Source organism: Schistocerca serialis, chromosome 11 (assembly GCF_023864345.2).
Source record: "Schistocerca serialis cubense isolate TAMUIC-IGC-003099 chromosome 11, iqSchSeri2.2, whole genome shotgun sequence".
NCBI classification, from domain to species: Eukaryota; Metazoa; Arthropoda; class Insecta; order Orthoptera; family Acrididae; genus Schistocerca; species Schistocerca serialis.
The window spans coordinates 99205973-99231388 of NC_064648.1; the positions used below are offsets into that span (position 1 = coordinate 99205973).

The 25416-nt window shown below is 42.2% G+C and overlaps 1 protein-coding gene across 9 annotated transcripts in view; it reads left to right on the forward strand.

Annotated features, from left to right (window-relative positions):
• Positions 1–25416, forward strand: part of LOC126426733 (zinc finger protein 430-like) — a 495002-nt gene that overhangs the window by 14525 nt on the left and 455061 nt on the right. For 7 of the 9 annotated variants that reach the window (XR_007576404.1, XM_050088697.1, XM_050088700.1 and 4 more), the window contains exons 3-4: positions 22292–22378; positions 23460–23546. Coding sequence is in view for 8 of the 9 variants with exons in the window: in XM_050088697.1 (XP_049944654.1) it covers positions 22292–22378; positions 23460–23546 (174 nt within the window). In the remaining variant the exon portion in view is untranslated. The remainder of the gene's footprint in view (positions 1–22291; positions 22379–23459; positions 23547–25416) is intronic. The other 2 variants (XM_050088699.1, XM_050088698.1) reach the window with 2 other exon arrangements.

A 25416-nucleotide genomic window follows, 5' to 3' on the forward strand; every position in this document is an offset into this window, starting at 1 on the left:
CAAGTGTAGTTTAGGCAGTCTCTTTAGCAGATCTGATGCACCTTCGAGTGTTCTGCCACTGAAACAGTGTCTCTAGTTTGTCCTACCCACATTTTCAATGTGTTCTTTCCAATTTAAGTTGTTCGTAATTGTAATTCCTAAGTATTTAGTTGAATTTATGGCTTATTGTGTAACCAAAGTTAAATGGATTCCATTTAGGCTTCATGTGGATGACCTCAAACTTTCCATTATTTAGAGTCAATTGCCAATGTTTGCACCATGGATAAACATCAGCAATATCTGCAAACATTATCACCTAAATCATTTATATAGATAAAGAACAGCAGAGGGCCTATAATACTACCTAGGGGAAATTTTGCCCAGCATTTCTTTCATTGCTGGCAATGATTTGTGTGTGTAAAAAATGCAAAGTTTCACAATAGTTTGTAGTGTCTGTTAAATTTTAGTCAGTGAAGAGGTGGGAGGAAGGTTGCGATATACCACACCCGGTAGAACCATGCTTAGTAGAACACTGCAGTCATGAGAACAACCTCTATGTTGATGAGAGCTTCACCTTTAGTTAAGGTTTACATTTATTTTCTCTGACATTTCAGGGCACGTATGCGTCAATGGCGAGCAAGTGAGCCATTCTTAGCTCTGTCATGTCCTTCACTTAACTGCATCTGGGCTTTACAAAGGGCTCTCCAAATGTAAAAAATATGAGAGTACATTCCAAATGTACTGTGCTACTTACCTGGTTTCTTCCTGAGACCACTGCACTCGTGGTTTCTTCTTTGTGCAGTAACATAGGCCGCAAAATATACAACTGAGGCTATCAGAAAATCAACAAAGAGTTTGATATGAGCCTTCAGCTCTGCTTGGAACTGGGTGACTGACATAGGTGCAGAACATGATAGTGTTAATTGAAAGCTGCACTTCTGACTTGGTAACAGATGTAGTCTTCATGACCCTTTCAGCCAATGGCCAAAACAAGAGCTGAAGAGGACTTCAGAGTCCATAAAACTTCATTGTTGCTACACTGTTGTGCACTTGAACTGTGACTCATAGCTGCCCAATAGTGTTTACACCCCATCTCAGATGAGATCCTCTGGCAAACCTGTATTGTTGACAAGTCTCTTCTGTCCTGACAAAGCTGCTGTTTCTATCTGACATTGGGGCTCCTAGTGATGACTCACAAACTGAGTGGTGTGTGTGTGTGTGTGTGTGTGTGTGTGTGTGTGTGTGTGTGTACGCGTGTGCACAACACATGGATTATTACTTGTGAAAATGAATTGAGTGTATATATTATAGGAACTACAGTGTATGTATTGTAGCTATCAACATGAACATAAATTAGAAACTCTGATACTTAGGTTAAGGAGTACAGGTACCTTAAGTGATTGTCCTCTGATTCACTAACTGAGACAGTAACGCAAATGACTAATGAAACTCAGTTGGTAGTGAAATATTTGACACATTTTTGGATATTATTAAGGACTCCTCCATCAGTTTTACACCTGTTGACATAATGATTATCAGAAGGTAAGTACCATTCATCATACAGTCAACATGAGGGTCATACACAGCAACAGAAACAGCCATAGTAGAGTAACTTGCTAATAGCAGCTCCTGACAGAGAAAATAAAAATAAATCTTAGTACATCATCATTTGTGCATAAATATTGAGGGACGTGCCACTGTATTTACTGTCGCAAACTTTTTTCGGTTACTTTCTAAATGAGCCCTATAAGCTTCGTATTTTTTCTCTTCAACAAAGTCATGCTACCAAATTATCATAATGAAATTACAATGAAATCCAGACCATTAGCTGCTTACAGGCATTGATAAGTATCAGCGGGGACAGTTATTTATGTGATGCTTGGATCTCACTTTCAACAATCACGGATACTGTTTGTATCTATTATAAACTCCATCACAAAGTCCATGGTCCATGAAAGCATTTCTACATGCCTGTATCTCTGTACAGTTTACCATGCCTCTGCACAAAAATAGCATAGTCCCTGTGGGTATTTAACTATCAGATAGAACTTACTAGTAAGATGAAAGGTTCTGAATGACTCACATCTACATTTACCTCTCCATCAACATGGCTACTCCTCAAATTGCACTTAAGTGCCTGGGAGAGGGTTTATTGTACAATCTTCACACTAGTTCTCTATTATTCCACTCTCAAATGGTGTACAGAAAAAACGAACACCTGTATCTTTCCATGTGAGCTCTGACTTCCCTTTTTTTTATGATAATTGTTTCTCCCTCTGTAACTCGGCATCAACAAAATATTTTTGCATTTCATGGAGAAAGTTGGGGATTGATATTTTGTGAGAAGATTCTGCAGCAATGAGAAACGCCTTTGTTTTAATTATATCCACCACAAATCCTGTATCATGCCCATGACACTCTTTTTCCCTGTATTTTGAGAATGCAAAATTTGCTGCTGTTATTTGAACTTCCATGATATACTCTGTTAATGCTATCTGGTAAGGATCCCACACCACGCATCAGCACTTCAAAAGAGGACAGACAGGTGTAGTGTAGGCCATCCCTTTAGTAGACCCTATGCATCTTCTAAGCATTCTGCCAATAAAACAGTCTTTGGTTTGCCTTCCCCACAACATTTTCTGTGTTCTTTCTAATGTAAGTTGTTTGTAATTGTAATTCCTAGGAATTTAGTTGAATTTACGGCTTATAGATGTTATTGATTTACCATGTAACTGAAGTTTAACAGACTTCTTTTAACACTTGTGCAGATGACTCATGCTTTCCTTTATTTAGGGTCAGTTGCCAGTTTTCGCACCATACAGCTATCCTATGTACATTGTTTTGCAATTGGTTTTAATCTTGTCAAGATTTTGTTAGACGATAAACAATCTACGGTGGCTGTTCAGATTCTCATAAATCATTTACATAGATAAGGAGCAGCAGAAGGGCCATAACACTACCTTGGGGAACACCAGATATCACTTCTGTTTTACTCGATGACTGTCAGTCAGTTACTATGAGCTGTGACCTCTGACAGGAAATCACAAATCTTGCCTCTCTTGAATATTGGTGTGACGTGTACAACTTTCCAGTCTTTGGGTTCAGATCTTTCACCAAGCAAGTAGTTATAAATAATTAACTAGGAGTCCTTGCATAAGCATACTCTGAAGGGAGTTAATCTGAACACGGAAGACTTACTTTAATTAAGTGATTTAAGTTGCTCCACTACTCTGAGGATATCTGTTTCTCAGTTACTCATGTTGGCGGTGTTCTTGATTCAAATTCTGGAATATTTATTTCATCCTCTTTGGTGAAGAAATTTCAGACAGCTGTATTTAGTAACTCTGCTTTAGAAGCACTGTCATCAGTGGTGTTTCTGTTGCTATCATTCAAGAAAGCTTTGAATGTGCTTTGCCGCTAGCATACTTTACATATGATCAGAGTCTTTTTGGATTTTCTGCCAGGTTTCGAGACAGTTTCACTGTGGAAACTGTTATAAGCATCTCACATTGAAGTCTGTACTAAATTTTGAGCTCCTGTAAAAGATTGCCAATCTTGGGGGTTTTGTGTTCATTTAAATTTGGCTTACTTTTTTCATTGCTTCTGCTAGTGTTCTGACCCATTTTGCATACCATGAGGGATCAGCTCAATCTTTTGTTAATTTATTTGGTATAAACCTCAGTTGCTGTTGACACTATTTAATAAAGCAAGTAAGCTAAATGCTTTGCACAAAGAAAGTACTTTCGGCTGCTGGAACTCACCCTGCTTATTTTCGCAACTGGGGTAGGTTTTCAATAGTTGCTGTTCTATTCAAGTCAGGTGACATTGGCATATATAGCAGGGCAAAGATGATCCACAAAATTTATACATTTGGCCTTATTTCTCACAAACGCACAAGTGATAAAAATGAACCTAAACATGCTCTGAGAAAAGCTTACATATTCTAGATGAACCTAAATGTGCACTGAGAAAACCTTACATATTCCTGCTTATTCAGTAACACACAGTAAAACAAACAAAATACCTTGTGGAAAGTGTTATGGGTTGGCAGGAAAGCGAACACCAGGTTACAAGAGGAAGCCGAAAGGCACGCGTTATAGCTCACACAGGCTGGCGTGAGGTCTGGAACAGGACAAGGAAATTAGACTTTAGTAAAACGGACGTAGTTGGTGGAATACTTAACTTTAATCCATTAATGGTGACCGTCGGTCTTGCCGTTACATGATTAACAAGATCAGCAACTGATAATGGCGCCTTGCTAGGTCGTAGCAAATGACGTAGCTGAAAGCTATGCTAACTATCGTCTCGGCAAATGATAGCGTAATTTGTCAGTGAACCATTGCTAGCAAAGTCGGTTGTACAACTGGGACAAGTGCTAGGAAGTCTCTCTAGACCTGCCGTGTGGCGGCGCTCGGTCTGCAATCCTGATAGTGGCGACACGCGGGTCCGACGTATGCTAACGGACTGCAGCCGATTTAAAGGCTACCACCTAGCAAGTGTGGTGTCTGGCGGTGACACCACAGGAAGAACATTCTGCACTTGTTCTGTATGCACTATGTGACCCCTTTAATTTGCTGAAAATGCTACAAGAGTTTTTCAGTTCAATGGGACAGAAAATAAATTCATTAAATCACTGCAACTGTATAGATAAGTTCATGAAACTAGGTTTGATTGATGTGGAAACAGTCCATCAATAAGATACATAAATTAAACGAAGAAAAGGATCAGGGAAAGAATAAAGATGGTTGTGAATGGAGGGCAGTTGCTCAAAACTGACCTTCTGTAGCCCACCTTGTCATTCACTGAGAGCTGAAATTGTGCTAAGAGTGTGTTTGGGTTCTTTAGACTGGAAAGTTTTGGGGAGAGAACCACTAAGAATTTGTACATTACTGCATGTAAGGCAAGTGGTCACTGCTATTTACTTCAGAGGCTGTATTCATTCATAGTCCTGGTGGAAAATTTGTCTTTAGTTTTGGGTTTATACAATAATAATCATTAGAGTGAAGATGTCATGTACAGGAGCTGTTTTCTATGATTTATGTAGTCTTTCTAGTGTTGTAGGTGAAGCCAGTATATTTATTTTTATCTGTACAGATTTAGGATAATTCATAATTTGTATAATTTCAAGTGTAAAATAAATGTTGTGGTTGATAAAGCCTCCATAATTTACTGTCTCTGTAACATGACAGTGGTATTAGAGAGAAGGAGAAGGTTGTGTTCTATTTTCTGTACAGAAATGAAATGCCACTCTGTGCAGAATGGTGGAACTTCTAGTGGAGGAAAATAGCGTATCTTGTGTGTGTGTGTGTGTGTGTGTGTGTGTGTGTGTGTGTGTGTGTGTGTGTAGTTGGTATGTAAGAATTAATTTTTGTTGATATTTGGTGGTTTATCTTCTTCTGACATGGCAGACTTCCAGAGTGAATAGACATTTGGTTTAAGATGTTTGACTGTGGCATCCACATTTCCTTGCTGTTTAGGGATAACAGCTATCTACCTCTGTAGCTGAGGGGTTAGCATAGCTGACTGCCATAAGAGTGACATAGGTTTGATTCCCAGGTCCACCAAAGGTTTTCCTTGGTGGGAGGACTGGAATGGGTTGACCACATGCCCCCCTCCCCCCTCCCCCCCCCGCCCCCCCCACCCCACCCATACCACATCCAATAACACTATCGGCAGCAGATTATACGGTGAGACAAGCCAAAAAGTGGAAGTTAGAAATTTAGTGCTAATCGTTACTTCTGTGACATCATTACTCCATGAGACCTGTTTGAAAGTATTCCCTCCACGTTCCCCCTCCTCCACCCCTCTTATGAGAGAGTCATATACAGTCAAGGTACAGAAGTTTTGCTTGCATTATTTTTTTATTTTCTTAAAGATCCATTGAATAACCGAAATCCCAGTGTTCACTGCTTGTGAATGGCTCTGAGCATAATGTAAATTTTTGAACTTTGTAAAAATATTTGACATGTAAGTGATGTATGAAAGTTAAATGAACACTTTTAAGAAGTGTAACTTTATTAACCGTGTAATTGTTGCTCTGTTAACCTGCCTTAGTGTTACATTGCTATAACAGAAAAGCTGGCAGCCATAAGCAGTAAAATATCTGGTTGGTATATATTTGAAACTTAGTAGTTACTGTTCACTGAACACTTAAAGTTAAGGAAGATGGCTGTATCCAGTGCACAAGACATACATTTGGGTTTTAATGCACAAGTCACACCAATATTCATGAAAGGTAGTAAGAGTAATCCACTCAATTACATATCATTAACGTCAATATTCAACGGGATTTTTGGAATATATATTGTGTTCGAATGTTGTGAATTATGTTGAAGAGAATGGTCTATTGACACACAGTCAGCACAGGTTTAGAAAAAAATCATTCATATGTGTCTACAACTATCTCTTTACACTCACAAAGTGCTGAGTGCTATTGACAAGTGATATCAAATTGATTCTATATTTCTATATTCCCAGAAGGCTTTTGATACTGTTACACACAAGTGACTCTTAGTGAAACTGTGTGCTTATGAAATATCGTCTCAGTTATGTGATTAGATTCGTGATTTCCTCTCAGAGAGGTCGCAGTTTGTAATAATTGACAGAAAGTTGTGTAGTAAAAGAGAAGTGATTTCTGGCATTCTCCAAGGTAGTGTTATAGGCTCTCTGCTGTTCCTTATCTATATAAATGATTTAGGAGAAAGTGTGAACAGCTGTCTAAGGTTGTTTGAATATGATGCTGTTGTTTATCATCTAGTGAAGTCATCAGAAGATCAAAACGACCTGCAATACAATTTAGAAAAGATATCTGTATGGTGTGAAAATTGGGATCTGGCCCTAAATAATGAAAAGTGAGAGTTCATCCACATGAGTGCTAAAAGGAATCTGTTAAACTGCTGTTACATGATAAATCAGTCAAATCTAAAGGCTGTAAATTCAACTGAATACCAAGGAATTGCAGTTACGAACAACTGTAATTGGGAAGAACACAGAGAAAATGTTGTGGGGAAGACACAAATCTACCAAAGGGACTTCCTACACTACGCCTGCCTGTCCTCTTTCGGAGTACTGCTGCGCGGTCTGGGATCCTTACCAGATAGGGTTAACAGAGTATGTTGAGAAAGTTCAAAGAGCAGCAGCACAATTTGTGTTATCGCGAACTACAGGATTTGGGGTGGACATCATTTAAAAGATTTTTTTTTGTTGTGACAGAAGCTTCTTACAAAATTTCAATCACCAACTTTCTCCTCCAAATGCGAAAATATTTTGTTGATGCCAACTTATGTAGGGAGAAACGATCATTGTAATAAAATAAGGGAAATGAGAGGTTGCTCGGAAAGATATAGGTGATAATTTTTTCTGCGCGCTGTTTGAGACTGGAATGATAGACCATTATTGTGAAGGTGGTTTGATGAACCATCTGCCAGGCACTCAAGTGATTTGCGTAGTATCCATGTGGGTGCAGATGTAGAATGGAGCATTGCATTTCCTAAACAGCATGCACTGAAAAGACATGGTGACAGTGTGAAGCTGTGTAAATAGCACAAAATTTGGTTAATTCTATTGATACTGTATTCATTTTATGACCAAAAATCACTTTCTGTTTGTGGGTTTTCAGTTGACAATGCAATCATTTGCATCTGTATTTCCTGAGTTTAATTAATTTTGAAATGTTATATCACCTCTCCCCTGCCCCCCCCCCCCTCCCCACCACCCACATGAGTGTAAGCTTAGGATACAGCAGATCCTCATGCGACTCAGAGTAGATTTTATGACAGAGATAGGTAATGAAAGTATGCCAAGAAGATCATTCGTACAAGCAGAATCAAATTTGCGTTCTATTGAAAGAAAAAAATGAGCATAAAGGAAATATCTACAAATATGTGATAGAAGATTCCGGTATGGGTGTGAAGCTAGGAAGTTTCGCAAATCTCAATATTTATGGTGGATATGTAGCTAGACTTACACATTTTATACACTATCTGATCAGAAGTATCCGGACACCTATTGCTGAAAATTAATATGGAGTGTCCACTTTTCTTCTTTATGAAGGCATGAACTCTGTGGGACACTTTCAGTGATGTATCTCAATACCTGATGGCAGCTCATTCTTCCTTGAGAGCAGAAACCAAGAAGGCAGTGTTGGTGGATGTTGGGGTCTGAGTGGTGGTGGATGTTCTGTCTAATCCCAAAGGTGGTACATAGGATTTGTGTCAGGATTCGGGTTGGTGTAGGCTAGTGCAATTCAGCACCATTATTGTCCACAAACCATTGCTTCACAGATGCTGATTTATAGCAGGGGCATTACCATTATGATACAATAAACATCTCTGAACTGTTCCTGTACTGTATGCAGCACACAGAATGGTAAAACATGTACGTATCCTTCCACATTTAGCATTTTCTTAGGTGCAATTAGAGAAGCACACACCAGCCACAAAATACAGCACCATACTGTAACTACCTGTTCTCCATACTTCACAGTTGGCACTACACATGATGGGAGGTGACATTCTCCAGGCATTCACCAAACCCAAAGCATTCCATTGGATTGCCACAGCATATAGCATGATTCATCAGTCCAAATCACTTATTTAGTCGCGCATGGCCCAGAGGCATCATTCTTTATACCACCACGAACATTGCTTACCACTGACTACAGAGATGGGTAGCTTATGAGGATATGCTCAACTGTTGTAACCCATTCTTTTTAACCCCCTACACACGGTCATTATGCTAGCTAGACTGCTGGTAACAACTTGGAACTCAAGACTGTTTCCTTCCACTAATTCCGTGCAAATTTTACAACTGCTCACCTTGGTGCCCATTGATTCCTGTACATTGGTACATGAAGACTGCCTGGTCTTTCTAACTCTAATGTTCCTTTGTTTTTCCTCTTAAAAATCAGATAACCAACAGTTAACTTGGAAAGCTATAGAAGGGTTGAAATGTCCCTGTTGGTTTTGGTACTCAGGTGACACCCAATGACTAGTCCTCTTTTGAAGTCGCTGATCTCTTCTGATCAACCCATTCTGATGATACTACCTATCTACTGACAAATCAGCACTCCCTACCGTCTTTCATATTGGCAAATCCACTTTCTGTGACAACCAGTGGTCAGTTCCACATTCCATAATAAATTCTGGATACTTTAAGTCTTTGCATTTTCACTAATAGTACCCAGCATTGGAAAATAAGATCAACTTGGGTGAATATTAAATTTATATCTGGATATACACAGTCATAAAATCGAAAAGAAGATAACTGAACTAGCTGAAATATTATATTACAGAAGACCACAGAAAATTGTGTGAACTGAAAAACTGAGGCAGTCTCCACAGGATTGGCAAAGGAGAAACTTACGAAAAGTACTGAGAAGAAGGGCAGGATGGTAGGACTCATGTTAAGACATTGGGGAGTAACTTCCTTGATATTGGAGACAGCTGTAGACGACAAAGCTTCAGGGGAAGACAGAGGTAGGAATACATCCAACAAATAATTCAGGACATTGAATTTGATACAGATACAGAAGAGGACAAAAAATACAAATATTAATGTTACCCATGTCAAACAGGATCTGTAAATGAAGTACAGTTGATTGTTAGGTTTGTTATGTAGTGCATAGCAGAAAATGATACAGTGTCATGAGAGAGGCTCAAAACTGTTAGGTAATTTATTTATTTACTTTTTTCCTTGAGAAGCATGTGTCATAGGTCCATTTCCAAAGGACACAGTAAGAAGAGTCTGAAATTGTAACATTTATTCTAATATACGCCTCGCAAAATGACTGCGATGGTGAAACCAGAGGCTGTAGAACCCATAAAGATGCTTTCCAACTCTTCTTCTTCCCAAGCACTTGAACTACACAAAAACATCTGAAATCTTCAGATGTTTTTATAGTTGCATCTCTCTTGTTGGGAAGTGGGAAATATTTGTAATGGTGCCAGAAGCACACTCTTTAATATACCATAAAGTGGCTTGCATGGTTAAGATGTAACTTGAGTGACAGGTCTCAGGTATGAGCATGTGGCATAATTTGTTGTAGGCAGGGATATAGACTGTTAAGTACATATTTAGTATGAGACACATCTTGGAGATGTTCCGGGAATTGAAATAACCCATGTCTCCAATATTTGTAGAATTTACAAGAGTGGACAGTAATCAGACATTCATCACTCAACAGTGTGGGGGAGTGTTGGAAATCAAGGAAGGTAGGGTACTTAGTGAGAGGGTGGCAAGAAACAACGGTAAGGTGATACAGTAGAACCTAGCTAATGTGACCTCGGATAGTTCAATTCTCCACTTAGTCTGACCATGCCATTTCTGGTTTTTGTGTGCATACCCCGTCTGTCACTACAGTTAGTTCTGTGATGTGGATAAGTAGGCAGGTGACCATTGATAGATGCAGTAGTTCGATCAGTTTTAGTATGAAATAACTTGCTTCTAACCTGATCAGTAAGTGTTACTTTGAATTCATTTTATAAATTAGTGCCCATGTTCTTTTTACATATCAGAGTATGTAAAATTAAATTATAGCATCAACTAAACGTAAACATGTGATGCTGTATTTAGCAGAGAAACTGATAGGATTTGGAAGGTTTGCTAAAGAAGTGTCTCTTTAAAAAAACTGCAAATGAGGGGATGACAAAACAACAGTTAAAGAATGGAAAAAAATAGAAAAATTCATGAAAGTGATAGTGATGATTGATGAGGAGAGAGAACTGAAAATAAGTAAGACTTTGAAGAACACCAAAAGTGAAATTCTAGGTGATGCTTTGTGGGTATAGTTTGAGCAGGAGAGAAGAAAACAAAACTCTGTTGTCTGGACTAATTGTAAAAGAAAATACTGGGTGATTAAAAAGTCAGTATAAATTTAAAAACTTAATAAACCATGGAATAATGTAGATAGAGAGGTAAAAATTGACACACAAGGTTGGAATGACATGGGGTTTTATTAGAACAAAAAACAAAAAAAAGTTCACAAAATGTCTGACAGATGGCACTGGACAGCAAGATGTCAGTGACAATCGTGTATACAAGGAGCTGTAATGAGAGAGGAAATCAGATGCGCCAGCAGTCGCAGCATGTTGATGTTACCTGAAAAGGCGCATTTAGTGAAGCTGTATTATCAGAATGGGGAATGTGCTAGTTCAGCGTTACGGTCCTATCGCTATAGGAAGGGGATTTGAATGGGTAAAGGTCTGTTGACAAATGCAGCTGTGACGAGAATGAGTTCGAAGTTCGAATCCACGGGTTGTTTAGTCGATAGACTCTGTAGTGGCCAACCGAGCACAAGGTGTAATGCTGCTGAGACAGTTCAGGAAGAACTGGAGACTGTAGAGGGTTCATCTATGCACGGGGAAGTCAGCGCTCGTGCAGTCACACGTCGCACCGGCATTCCATACACTACTGTTTGGTTGGCACTTAGGCGTACCCTCCGATGATATCTGTACAAAAGCCATCAGCATCATGAACTGTTACCTGGCGTTTCAGTGAAGTGGAGAGCATTTGCGGTGTGGGCATTTCAAAAGATGGCGGAAGATGACGATTGGTTGAGTAACGTGTTGTGGACCGATGAAGCTCATTTCATACTCCGAGGGTCTGTCAACGCCCACAGCTGCAGAATTTTGGCTACCGAAAATCCTAGAACTGTCGTGGAAATTCCATTGCACGACGAGAAAGTCACAGTGTGGGTTGGATTTACCACATCTACTGTTATTGGGCTTTTTTTCTTCGAGGAAATGCGTGATTCTGGTTTTGTAACTGCTACCGTGACGGGTGAGAGGTACGCCGATATGTTACAGAATCGCATCATCCCCAGCCTGGCTGATAAACACCCGCTGGAACGTACGATGTTTATGCAGGATGACGCTCCACCCCATATTGCTAAATGCGTGAAGATCTCTTGCGCGTGTCGTTTGGTGATGATTGTGTGCTCAGCTGCCACTTTCATCATGCTTGGCCTCCCAGGTCCCCAGACCTCAATCCGTGCGATTATTGGCTTTGGGGTTACCGGAAGTCGCAAGTGTATCATGATCGACCGACATCTCTAGGGATGCTGAAAGACAACATCCGACACCAATGCCTCACCATAACTCCGGACATGCCTTACAGTGCTGTTAACAACATTATTCCTCGACTACAGCTATTGTTGAGGAATGATGGGGGACATAATGAGCGTTTGCTGTAAAGAACACAATCTTTGCTTTGTCTTACTTTGCTATGCTAATTATCGCTATTCTGATCTGATTAAGCGCCATCTGTTGGACATTTTTTGAACTTTTGTATTTTATTTTTGGTTCTAATAAAACCCCATGTCATTCCAAGCATGTGTGTCAATTTGTACTTCTCTATCTACATTATTCTGTGATTTATTCAGTTTTCAAATTTATACTGACTTTTTGATCGCCCGGTATATTGATTTTGTATGAAAGATTAGGAGGAAATATTGGAAATGCGAAGTCTGTAACTGTAACATCGGTGGAATGGCATTTGGAATGTAATTATTTTTGGTATGAAACTGTCTGCTCACAAAACAGCTGTCAATGAATTTGTTCCAGAATTTGAAAAATTTATTAAACATCAAAAGCTGATACCTTGCTAAATGTATAACGTTGATGAGTGTGGCTTAAACTACAAAATGCTCCCTACAAGATCTGTTGCTGCACAAAACAAGTCTGTAATACATGAAAAACTTGCCAAAGATAGAGTAACTATTGATCTCTGTAGTAATGCTAATGGAAGCCACAAAATGCCATTGTTTGTAACTGGAAGAGAAAAAAAAAACCAAGGGTGCTCAAGAACAGTGATATGGCATCACTACCTGTATATTATTGTAACCAAAAGTCAGCATGGATGGAATACAGCCTCTCTGAGAAAAGGTTTTATGATTAGTTTATCCCTACCATTACAGAATGAAAAAAAAAAAAATAAATAAACCCTCCCTGAACATGTTAGATTGATACTTGACAATGTGACATCTCATCCGTATGAGATGAATGTGAAAAAAGTAGTAGTAAAACTTTATTTCTACCTGACAGTTTAACGTATCTAATCCAACTCGTGGACGAGGGTGTCACTGAGTGGCTGAAGAGGTGATATCATTGAAAATTCACTGGATCAATTTTAGAAAGGATACAACAAGGTAGCAGCTTGTTTAAAGCTATGAAATCAATACATGCAAAAGATTTAAACTGCACAATTTCCAAAGCTTGGGAGGAAATACTGGCATCAACATTTGAAAAATCTTGTCAAAAAATGAATGAAAGAAACAAGTGAAGAGAATTAAGGTGAAACAGCACGTGCAACAAGTGATGAAAGTCAATACGTAGAAACACCAGCAGTTCTTAGAGATTTGCAGTCTTTACAACCATATGTTGAGGTCACTTATGAGTGGATCAGTACAGCTGAAGTTGACTGCACAACAGAAGAAGAATTAATTGATGACAAAATGATTGATACTGCAACTCAAGCAACTGATGAGAATGAGGAAGATGGTGAAGACAATGAACGTGCAGCATGGTTCAGCTCGATAATCGTATACGGGTGCTAGAAAAGCACGTAATACAGCTCTTCAATATATCTCACATTTTGTGGATTAGGAAATGGCAGAACAGTGCAGCGAAATCAAGCTTGTCATCTGCTGAGCAAAAGGACATTACAGACTTTTTCATCCTGCTAAAGAACAGAACATTTTTTGTCATACGAGTTCTCATGTTGTAATCAGTTAAGTGGAAATTAGTTGTGTGTCATCCCCCTGCGGGTTCGGGGGTTAGAATAGGCCCGCGGTATTCCTGCCTGTCGTAAGAGGCGACTAAAAGGAGTCTCAACTGTTTCGGCCTCATGTGATGGTCCCCTCTCGGGTTTGACCTCCATCTTTCTAAATTATTCCGAAGAGCGAGCCAATTGGGGAAGGGCGCCTTACATGGTGCACTGTATCCGTCGTGCATTGAGACCTTTAGCCGGCTTTTTCGTCGTTGCAATGGTGTCCCACTCGTTTTCCATCTCTTGGGCGAGGATACGTCCCTGGGTGCGATTACCATGCTGCACTCTGCAGTGTTGCTTTTAACTGCGACAACGACCTTGGACATTTTTGCACCTAAGATCCAGCACGGTAGCCAGTCCATTGTGGTGGGGCCGCCATGTACCCTGTTGGTTGTAGCCCCCTGACAACACAGGGATCGCTCTACTGATGCCTGCGCCGTTAACTCCCCACGTATGCCAAGGAGTAGATGCCCGTCTCCCTGGGGCATCAGGACTCCCGGCAATGGCCATCCTGCCAGGTGGCTATTGCTGCGGCTGGGTGGCGCCCGTGGGGAGGGCCCTTGGTCGGAGTAGGTGGCATCAGGGCGGATGACCCGCAATGAAGCGTGGTACATCATCTCTCGCTGGTGGGCCTCCACCAGCAGTCTCTAAGCGATCGAGGTCTAACCTCAACGGCAAGAAATACGAACCACGATCATTTCCCTCCCTGGCCACTCCATGGGAGGAACGTATGGCAAAAGAAGGCAGTGGAGAATATTCACCCCGGTTCCTTGTGTGTACGCGAGTTGATTGGGAATCGTTTATGTCAACTAAGCCCCAGTTTTTTGTGGAGCATTTAGAGGACAAGTTCGGGGAGGTGGAGGGCTTGTCCAAAATGCGCTCCGGTTCAGTACTCATCAAAACAGCATCCTCTGCCCAGTCACGGAGGTTGCTCAATTGTGACAGGTTGGGGGATGTTTCCGTTAGCATCTCACCGCATAAGACTCTCAACATGGTCCAGGGTATTATATTCCACAGGGATCTTCTTCTGCAGTCCGACGATGAACTACGTGCCAACCTAGAACGACGAGGTGTTCACTTCGTCCGGCGCGTCCATCGGGGTCCGAGGGATAATCAGGTAGCCACCGGTGCCTTCATCTTGGCCTTCGAAGGTGATGTTTTACCCGAAAAGGTCAAGGTGATGGTTTACCGTTGTGATATGAAGCCATATATCCCTCCTCCGATGCGGTGTTTTAAATGCTGGAAGTTCGGGCACATGTCATGTCGCTGCACTCCCGGCATCACATGTCGAGATTGTGGACGTCCTTTGCATCCCAATACTCCATGTGCTCCACCTCCCATCTGTGTTATCTGCGGAGAACACCATTCCCCCTGCTCACCGGACTGTCGGGTCTTCCAGAAGGAAAGGAAGATAATGGAATGTAAGACCCTGGACCGCCTGACCTACACCGAGGCAAGGCGGAAATATGAGCGGCTACATCCTGTGCCCATGACGTCTACCTATGCCGCTGCTGCAACACCTGTGCTCACCCCATCAGTTTCGCAACTTCCAGCCGGATCGATGAGTGGTACAACTCCTCCTGCCCCCTTGCCAGTGGGGGCCTCTACCCACCGGGTTGCTCCTGCGCCACCTACCTCAGGAGCAACGCCATCCCCCCCCCATCAGGGACGTCCGTCCCTGCTTCTAAGCCAGAGAAGTGCCCAACTTCTTCGGCTTCTCACGCTCGCAAGGGGTCCCTTGGGTCCCTCCCTTCCCAGGTTTCCACCAGTGTGAAGGCTGACAACCGACAGTGGCGTAAGTGCCCACAATCAGCTGGTCGAAGGGCTTCGCGATCCTCCTCAGTGCCGGAGGCTGAATCGGTGAAGCCCTCCCAGCCAGTTAAACCCAAGGAGCAGTGTGAGAAATCCAAGAAGAAGAGCTCTAAGCCCAAGGAAGTCGCAGTGGCAGCCACCCCACCGCAACCTTCCAGCTCTGCGTCTGTGGACGAGGTGGAGATTCTGGCGTCCGCTGAGGACCTTGATCTCGCCGGTCCCTCAGACGCCATGGATAGCACTAGCACGGGTGCTCAATCGGAGGCAGCAGGTGACCCAGCGGCGTAATCTGCCTTCCCAGTCCCGTCATGCCTTTCACAGACATGGCAAATACCATCCTCCAGTGGAACTGCAGCGGTTTCTTCCACCATCTTGCTGAGCTCCGGCAGCTTATCAGCCTTCACCCTTTCTTCTGCATTGCTCTTCAGGAAACTTGGTTTCCAGCGATGCGAACCCCCGCCCTCAGAGGCTATCGGGGTTATTATAAGAACCGAGCAGCTTATGAAAGGGTGTCTGGTGGCGTCTGCATCTATGTCCTTAACTCTCTTCACAGCGAGTCTGTCCCTCTACAAACAGCTTTAGAGGCTGTCGCTGTTAGGGTGTGGACGCCACAGGCTATTACCGTCTGTGGTCTTTACCTTCCACCGGATGGTGATGTCGCGCAGCATGAGCTGGCTGCACTGCTAGCCCAATTGCCGTCACCTTTGTTCTTACTGGGCGACTTCAACGCCCATAACCCTCTGTGGGGTGGGTCAGTGGCAACAGGTTGAGGCGCCACCATTGAGCATTTATTGGCACAGCTCGATCTTTCACTCTTAAATGATGGTTCCTTCACACACTTCAGCGTGGCGCACGGCACGTACTCCGCCATCGACCTTTCGATCTGTAGCCCTCACCTCTTACCATCTGTCCAGTGGAGTGTGCATGACGACCTGTGTGGCAGTGACCACTTTCCGATCCTTCTGTCACTGTCACGTCATTCTTCTGGGCGCCTCAGCAGATGGGCTATGAATAAGGCTGACTGGGATTTGTTTTCCTCCGCTGCCGCTATTGAGCCTCTCTCTAGTGATGACATTGATGCAGTGGTTCAATCGGTCACCACCGGCATCGTTACTGCCACCGAATCTGCCATTCCCCGTTCTTCTGGGTCCCCTCGGCAGAGGGCTGTGCCTTGGTGATCGCCTGAGATCGCTGAAGCGATTAAAGATCGCCGGCGGGCGCTCCAGCGTCACAAGCGACATCCCTCCATAGACCACCTTATCGCCTTCAAACGGCTGCGTGTGCGGGCCCGCCTCCTTATCCGCCAAGGCAAGAAGGAGTGCTGGGAGTGGTATGTGTCCACCATTGGGCTCCATGTCACTCCATCGCAGGTCTGGGCCAAGATTCAACGCGTCTACGGCAATCGGACCCCTGCCAGCGTCCCTGCACTCTCACTGAATGGAACAGTTTGTACTGACTCCGACGTCATTGCAAACGGCTTAGCAGAGCATTTTGCTATGAGTTCCGCTTATGCGAATTACCCCCAGGCCTTCCGCTCCATTAAAGAGCGGATGGAACGTCGGAGCCTTTCTTTTCGCACAAACACTTCTGAATCCTACAATGCTCTATTCAGTGAGTGGGAATTTCGCAGTGCCCTCGCTGCTTGCCCTGATACCACTCCCGGGCCCGATCGCATCCACTGTCAGATGCTGAAACACCTTTCAGTGGACTGCAAGGGACGCCTACTCGACCTTTACAACCGTCTCTGGGTCGAGGGTGAGTTTCTGTCGCAATGGCGGGAGAACATTGTCATCCCCATTTTGAAACCGGGCAAGAGCCCTTTGGAGGTGGACAGCTACCGCCCCATTAGCCTCACCAACGTTCTTTGCAAGCATCTCGAACGGATGGTGAGCCGGCGCTTGAATTGGGTACTGGAGTCTCGGGGCCTTCTGGCTTCGTCTCAGGGTGGGTTCCGTAAAGGCCGCTCCGCCGCCGACAATCTGGTGAGCCTGGAGTCGGCCATCCGTACTGCCTTTGCCTGCCGTCAGCACCTGGTCGCTGTCTTTTTCGACATGCGGAAGGCGTACGATACGACATGGCGTCATCACATCCTTTCTACGCTTCATGGATGGGGTCTTCGGGGCCCTCTGCCAATTTTTATCCGCAATTTCCTGTCATATCGTACCTTCCGCGTGCAAGTCGCAGCCTCATATAGTTCCACCCACGTCCAGGAGAACGGTGTGCCACAGGGTTCTGTTTTAAGTGTCTGCCTGTTTTTAATAGTCGTTAACGGGCTCGCTGCGGCCGTGGGAAATTCTGTCTCTGCTTCCCTGTATGCTGACGACTTCTGCCTTTATTACAGCTCTACTGGCATTGCAGCTGTTGAACGTCAGGGTGCTATCCGCAAGGCGCAGTCTTGGGCTGTAGCTCATGGGTTCCAGTTTTCGGCAGCCAAGACCTGCGTTATGCATTTCTGCCGGCGACGTACTGTCCACCCGGAGCCGCAGCTTTCTCTTAATGGCGAACTTCTTTCAGTGGTGGAATCACACAGGTTTTTGGGTGTGGTTTTCGATGCCCGGTTGAATTGGCTGCCTCATATCTGGCAGCTCAAACAGGCGTGTTGGCGGCATCTCAATGCTCTGCGATGTTTGAGCCACACCTGCTGGGGCGCCGACCGATCTACCCTGTTCCGGCTCTACCAGGGGTTCATCCAGTCTTGTCTGGATTATGGGAGCCTGGCTTATGGCTCAGCTTCCCCATCTGCATTGCGGGTGCTGGACCCAATCCTCTATAGCTGGATACGCCTTGCCACTGGTGCTTTCTGCACCAGCCCTGTGGACAACATACTAGTGGAGGCAGGTGTCCCTCCACTGCGGTTACGACGCCAACAATTACTGGCTGCTTATGCTGCCCATGTTGTTAGCTTGCTCGGGCGTCCAAATTACCGTGTCCTGTTACCGCAGTCAGTCGTCCATCTGCCAGACCGTCGGCCCCGGTCGTGTTGTCCGATCGCCGTACGCGTCAAAGAGCTTCTCTCCAGGCTTGGGTTTTTCCCTGTTCCACCTCCTTTCCGGGCACCTCTGCGTACACCCCCTCGGTGTGTTCCTCGCCCTTGCCTTCGGTTCGACTTGGCACAGGGCTCGAAGGTCTCAGTACCTCCAGAGGCTTTCCACCGCCGCTTTTATTCCATCCTGGCCACGTATCAGGGCTCTGGAATTGTTTGCACTGATGGTTCGATGGTTGCTGGTCGTGTCGGGTATGCGCTAACTCTAGGGGACCATTCCGAACAACGTTCCTTGCCGGTTGGCTGCAGCGTTTACATTGCTGAGCTGGTCGCCATCTTTCGTGCCCTAGAGTATATCCGCTCCTGCTCAGGTGAGTCCTTCGTTATCTGTAGCGATTCCCTGAGCGGTTTACAAGCACTCGACCAGTGTTTTCCTCGTTCTCGTCTGGTGATGGCTATCCATGAGTCCCTGCATACTCTTGCGCGTTGCGGCCGCTCTGTGGTCTTTGTGTGGACCCCCGGTCACGTCGGTATCCCGGGCAATGAACGTGTTGACCGCCTGGCCAAACAGGCCACCAGTGAACCCACCCTGGACATTGGCCTCCCGGAGACTGATTTGCGGGCAGTCTTCCGCCGTGCAGTTCTCTCGCTTTGGGACACTGAATGGCGCAGTCTGCCCACGCCAAACAAACTCCGTTCTCTCAAGGCGACGACGCGTGTGTGGCAGTCATCCATGCGAGCCACTCTCAGAGATTCAGTTGTTCTTTGTCGGCTCCGCATTGGCCACACCCTACTGTCTCACAGTTATTTATTGCGTCGTGAGGACCCGCCTCTCTGTTGCTGTGGGGCGGTTTTGACGGTGGTGCACATTTTATTAACTTGTCTGCTTTTAACTGTGCTCAGGCAGACATTTGCGCTGCCTGATACGCTCCCTGCCCCTTTACTAGATGACTCTGCCATGGTGGACTTAGTTTTGCGTTTTATTCGGGCTGGGGGTTTTTATAGTTTAATCTGAGTATTTATGTTTTTTAGTGTTAATTCTGGCTTTTAGCCTCCGATTTTAAACTGAGTTTTTAATGTGTTCTTGGTGGTTGGCTTTTCCTCTTTTTTTCCTTTATGGTCGGCCAACCACCGTCACACTCTGTGTGTTTTAATTTGTTTTGTCTGATCTCTGTCGGAGTCTTTCTCGTCCTGTGTTGTCTGACGTCTTTCCTGCTGTTCGTTTTTTTTTTTTATTCTCTGTGGGCGGTTTTAATTTTTTGGAAAAAGGGACCGATGACCATCGTAGTCTGGTCCCTTTAATCCCACAAACCAACCAAGTTGTGTGTCAGTGCAGTACTATAATAAGGTATGTGCAGTTGTTAAACTGCAAGAATAAAAGGAAGCCAACCAGTTGCAATAAATGATGGGTTTCAAATAATCTTTAAATCTGTCTTCTTCATAAGGACAAAAAACATCAGAATAATACTTCATTCAGTAAAAGCTGTCTCCACATTCTGTCTGTGTTGGCAATGGCCAATATATCCCACACACTTAAAATAAGACCATATTAGTTGCTACATGCAGACCCTACTGCTAGTTACTAATGTGGTGTGTTGTTTTAAGTGTTTGGTTTTACTGATGTGAGAAGCTCTTGATTCTAGGGCCCTTAATCTTTACATATGGATATGCAAACTGTTGCTGATACATGTAATGTAGAGACAGCTTTTACTGGATGAATTACTAATGTGAAGTTTGTTTGTTCTTCTGAAGAAGATGGGTTTAAATCTGTCAAAACCAGGGTAAAGGTTATTTGAAATCCACCATTTATTGCAGCAATTCTTTTTGTATTTTGCTTCTGTTTTAACAGTGAACACTATTTCAGACAGCACTTCCAGTAGAAAATTAAAGTTGTACTAAGATGTTATGAGTCAGTAAAAGGGTTCCTATGATAAACAACCTTTTTTTGCATTCTGACCATGTTACTGGTCTGTAGCGGACAGATTGGCGAGGTAATACCTAAAATATTTATAATGAAAAAGTTTCAGTGCCTGCACAGGTTGATGAGAAGCTTATGTCGCTTGTCCAAGAATATTCATCATATTAATTAATAAATTAGAAGACACAGCAAAGGTGGTAACTTTACTGGAAAATACAGAGACTGAACAAAGGACAGTTTTGTACAGCCATGGCAAAGTCCAGAGATGGGATGGTGGTAACAGTGAGGTTTGTAACCAACAGGACAGATGGAACTGACCTGGACAGTAATCTTGAGAAAACATACATAATGGTTCTTTGATTCTTTCGAGAGGTCTAGTGCAGACTGCTTCACTGCAAGCTGAGAATTTTATTTTTGAGCCTAGGGAAATTTTTAAATATGGGTGCAACATACAGCTGCATATAAAACAATGGAGCATTAGTACGAGGGTTGCCCAGAAAGTAATGTACTGCAATTTTTTGTTTATTGAACAGAATGAGGATTATGCACACAAGAGAATGGTATTTTATCTACACACCCTATTTTTCCACGTAATCTCCATCCCATTCTAAGGCCTCCTCCAGCACGAGACAAGGGCCTCGGTACCCTGTCTGTATCAATCCTTGTCCTGATGGTGGATCCAGTGCTTCACTATGTGACTCGCCACCTCATTGTCCTCAAAGTGCAGAGTCGTAATGTGTTTGTCCTCACAAATGAAATCAGCCCACTACAACATGTCAAGTGTGACAGCTGTTGGTCTCCCGACAGCTGCAATTCATGGAGCTCCACCAAACCGCCTTCTGACAACCTCACTCTTCATGCCCAGCTACTGACTGTACTTTTGTCTACAGCAGATGCTCCATATAGTTTGCGCAAGCGTTGTTGAATATTCCCCATAGTTTCTTCCTCTGCAGTGAGCAATTCAATGAAGGCATACTGCTTGTAATGTACATCACCTACAGATGCCATTTTGAAACTGTCTGATGGAAGTGATGGAAATTTGGCATGCTCACTCAGGAGACTTTAGATTATGCATACGTAACATTTTGCATATGTAGCATACGTTTTGGCTGAGAAAGAAAATGTGGTGCATTACTTTCGGGGCAACCCTCGTTCATCCACAACCTTGCAAGTACAACAACAATTGACATCACACGCTATCCCAGAAAAACTGAAATCAAGGCATATTATGCAGTTACATTCCCAGTGTTGATTTATACGACTGACTCCTAGAGTATTACACCCAGATGATGATGAAGCTTGAGCTCTAAATCTCCCGTATCTTTGGTCCAGTGAAAGGTACTGGTGATGTCTGGACAGAAGGAGAAATCAAAGGAAACAGCTGAAATGACAATGTAATTTTGTCAGAAAATAAGTCTTGTAAGCTGAAATACATTCGACCCAGTGCTGTGAGCATTAGAACTTGTTAATTTTGCAAACTTGGACAGCACTTAGTAGGCGAGTTCATTAAATATGGAACAAAAGTTGTGGTAAATGACGAGGTGATGGAGGCACCAAACTATTAGGTCAGCACATAAAGATAAAGATCAGTAAGTGCTGTAAAGTATGCTGCATAGCAAAAAGAACTGGATCTTTGTAGTGCAGTTTAGCACAAGTTGAAATCATGGGAATGTGTGTTGCTATAAAAGCGGCTCAATAAATTATGTTTCTAAATGTATTTGAGCATAAGTGATCAGAATCTCAGAAAGAATGGATGAGATTCACAAGAAAGAAATATTGAGATCCATATCAGGAGAGCAGCTTTAATTGAGAGATTATTTGCTTTTTTTTTTCAGGTTCTCGAAGATCCAGAGGGGAACTCCTGCCCCATGGACTTTATCAAAGAGGATCCTGAACTGCATGTGGATGAAACTGAGAATACTGTAAGCATTCACATCTCTGATTTATTGCATATAGAGTGAGGAAAAATGCCTTTGGTTGTTTAATGTAAAGGATGTATTGCAGGGGATTAGGCATATATTGAGAGTTTTCTTGGACTAAGTGCCCTTAATAATTTTCCACTACTCTTGTACTATTAAACTTGACTTGGATTGTGATCTATTATTTGCTGACAGTTATGAGTAGAATCTGAACAGGACTTTTAACAATATGTGTAAACCTATTCTCAGCGACCCTTTTTGGTATAAAACATTTTATATAATGCATATGTGATGGATGCCTTGCATTCACACTTAGTAGAAATATAAATTCTGACGGCGTAGTTTGTTTATGAAATATTCCTATTTTCAATAACTTCTGATTAACGCAACTGAGAAGAATACATTGGACTTTTTTACCTTTTCAGTGAATCTTTGATACATGTAAGTTTCTGCCAAGATTCTTAATGGGTGGGAAATTTGTTAAGCGTTATAATATTTGTGTGTGCTAAATCATCCTTGATACTTCAGTTTCAACACATTGTACTAGCGCATATATGCGAAATGTTGAATGACTAAATTAGTTTGCCAATACTTGTCACAAAGATAGTTGATAATTTCTTTAATCGTAAAGTTTATAAAGAATTTTATATTTCCTCAAAAATAGGTCTTGTAAGCCAAAATACATTCGACCCAGAGCTGTAAGCATGAGAATTTGTTAATTTTGCAAACTTGGACAGCACTTAGTAGGCGAGTTCATTAAATATGGAACAAAAGTTGTGGTAAATGACGAGGTGATGGAGGCAGCAAACTATTAGGTCAGCACATAAAGGTAAAGATCAGTAATTGCTGTAAAGTATGCTGCATAGCAAAAAGAACTGGATCTCTGTAGTGCAGTTTAGCACAAGTTGAAATCATGGGAATGTGTGTTGGTATAAAAGCGGCTCAATAAAATTGTTTCTAAATGTATTTGAGCATAAGTGATCAGAATCTCAGAAAGAATGGATGAGATTCACAAGAAAGAAATATTGAGATCCATATCAGGAGAGCAGCTTTAATTGAGAGATTATTTGCTTTTTTTTTTCAGGTTCTCGAAGATCCAGAGGGGAACTCCTGCCCCACGGACTTTATCAAAGAGGATCCTGAACTGCATGTGGATGAAACTGAGAATACTGTAAGCATTCACATCTCTGATTTATTGCATATAGAATGAGGAAAAATGCCTTTGGTTGTTTAATGTAAAGGATGTATTGCAGGAGATTAGGCATATATTGAGAGTTCTCTTGGACTAAGTGCCCTTAATAATTTCCACTAAGTGCCCTTAATAATTTCCACTAAGTGTCCTTAATAATTTCCACTATTCTTGTACTATTAAACTTGACTTGGATTGTGATCTGTTATTTGCTGACAGTTATGAGTAGAATCTGAACAGGACTTTTAACAATATGTGTAAACCTATTCTCAGTGACCCTTTTTGGTATAAAACATTTTATATAGTGCATATGTGATGGATGCCTTGCATTGACACTTAGTAGAAGTATAAATTCTGACGGCGTGGGTTGTTTATGAAATATTCCTATTTTCAATAACTTCTGATTAACGCAACTGAGAAGAATACATTGGACTTTTTTACCTTTTCAGTGAATCTTTGATACATGTAAGTTTCTGCCAAGATTCTTAATGGGTGGGAAATTTGTTAAACGTTATAATATTTGTGTGTGCTAAATCATCCTTGATACTTCAGTCTCAACACATTGTACTTGCGCATATATGCGAAATGTTGAATGACTAAATTAGTTTGCCAATACTTGTCACAAAGATAGTTAATAATTTCTTTAATCATTAAGTTTATAAAGAATTTTATATTTTCTCAAAAATATTTAAATTCCTAAATGAGATTTGGGTGAGTTAATGTGAGATGAGTCTTAATTTCTGCCGTAAATGAGTATGAGTCATAATATATTGTATATAGAATGTGTGGTCAGATGTGTGTTGAGCTAGTTACACAGCAAAAAATAATTTATTTTGTTCTGAGAGAATATTTTCTTTTGATTCTCTGTGGACCATTATGATGAATGGCCCAGACTATGATTTAAAATGTCATGCGTTACCAGTAAATGGTGGAAGCATTCAAGAAAAATTTATTTTGCATAAAGAAAAGGCATCAAAGGATTAGCAGGGCCTCTTAATTAGTAAGAAATTTATTTGCTTCATTGTAGAAATGACTGACTCATTTAAGACTATTCAATGTTATTATTTAAAATAATTGGTATAGGTAGCATAGTTGTAGTCTAACTGTGAAAATGCATAGGGGTACAAAAGATTTGAGTCGTTAAGGGTCAATCGTATCACAAGGGAATTTGTTCGGCTAAAGAGCCATGTCGTATAGTCACTCATTTTTCACTACTCAGTACGTTAACATTTTCTTTTCTAAATGACTAATATTGCATTCAGACACTTGTCTGAACAAAATTAAATATAATCCATGAAAGAAATATGGTTTTACAATGTAATGTTGTCAGAAAATAAGTCTTGTAAGCCGAAATACATTCGACCCAGAGCTGTGAGGATGAGAATTTTCAGCCAGTAAATTAAAGGTTCCATATAGATTATGAAAAGTACCTTGCACCACACAAGAATGTACGGATTCTAAAAATTCCAAGAATTTATTGGCATTAAAAACCTGTCATTAAAATTCAAATTCATGAAGAATGAAATACTTCAGCCATTCAATAATTTACCTAAAACTTGAAATGTTGCCCAGATAAATTCACTGGCTCCCAGAATATGTGAAGCACACAGAAGGGGAGCAAGAAACAAAATGAGACTTCGCAGGTTTGTGGTATGTCAAATTAGTTCAGTGATTATAGTATCAAGTCAAATTTACAAAGAAATTGGTGATATGAGGCCACTTATCAGTATGACGATGTACTTTCTCTGGGCTGCATGCTTACACTGATTTGGTTGGAAAGAGTTCCATAAAGTGATGGCAGGTGCTCCTGAGGCAAGCTGACCCACAACTATTTAATGTAACTGGTTGTAGG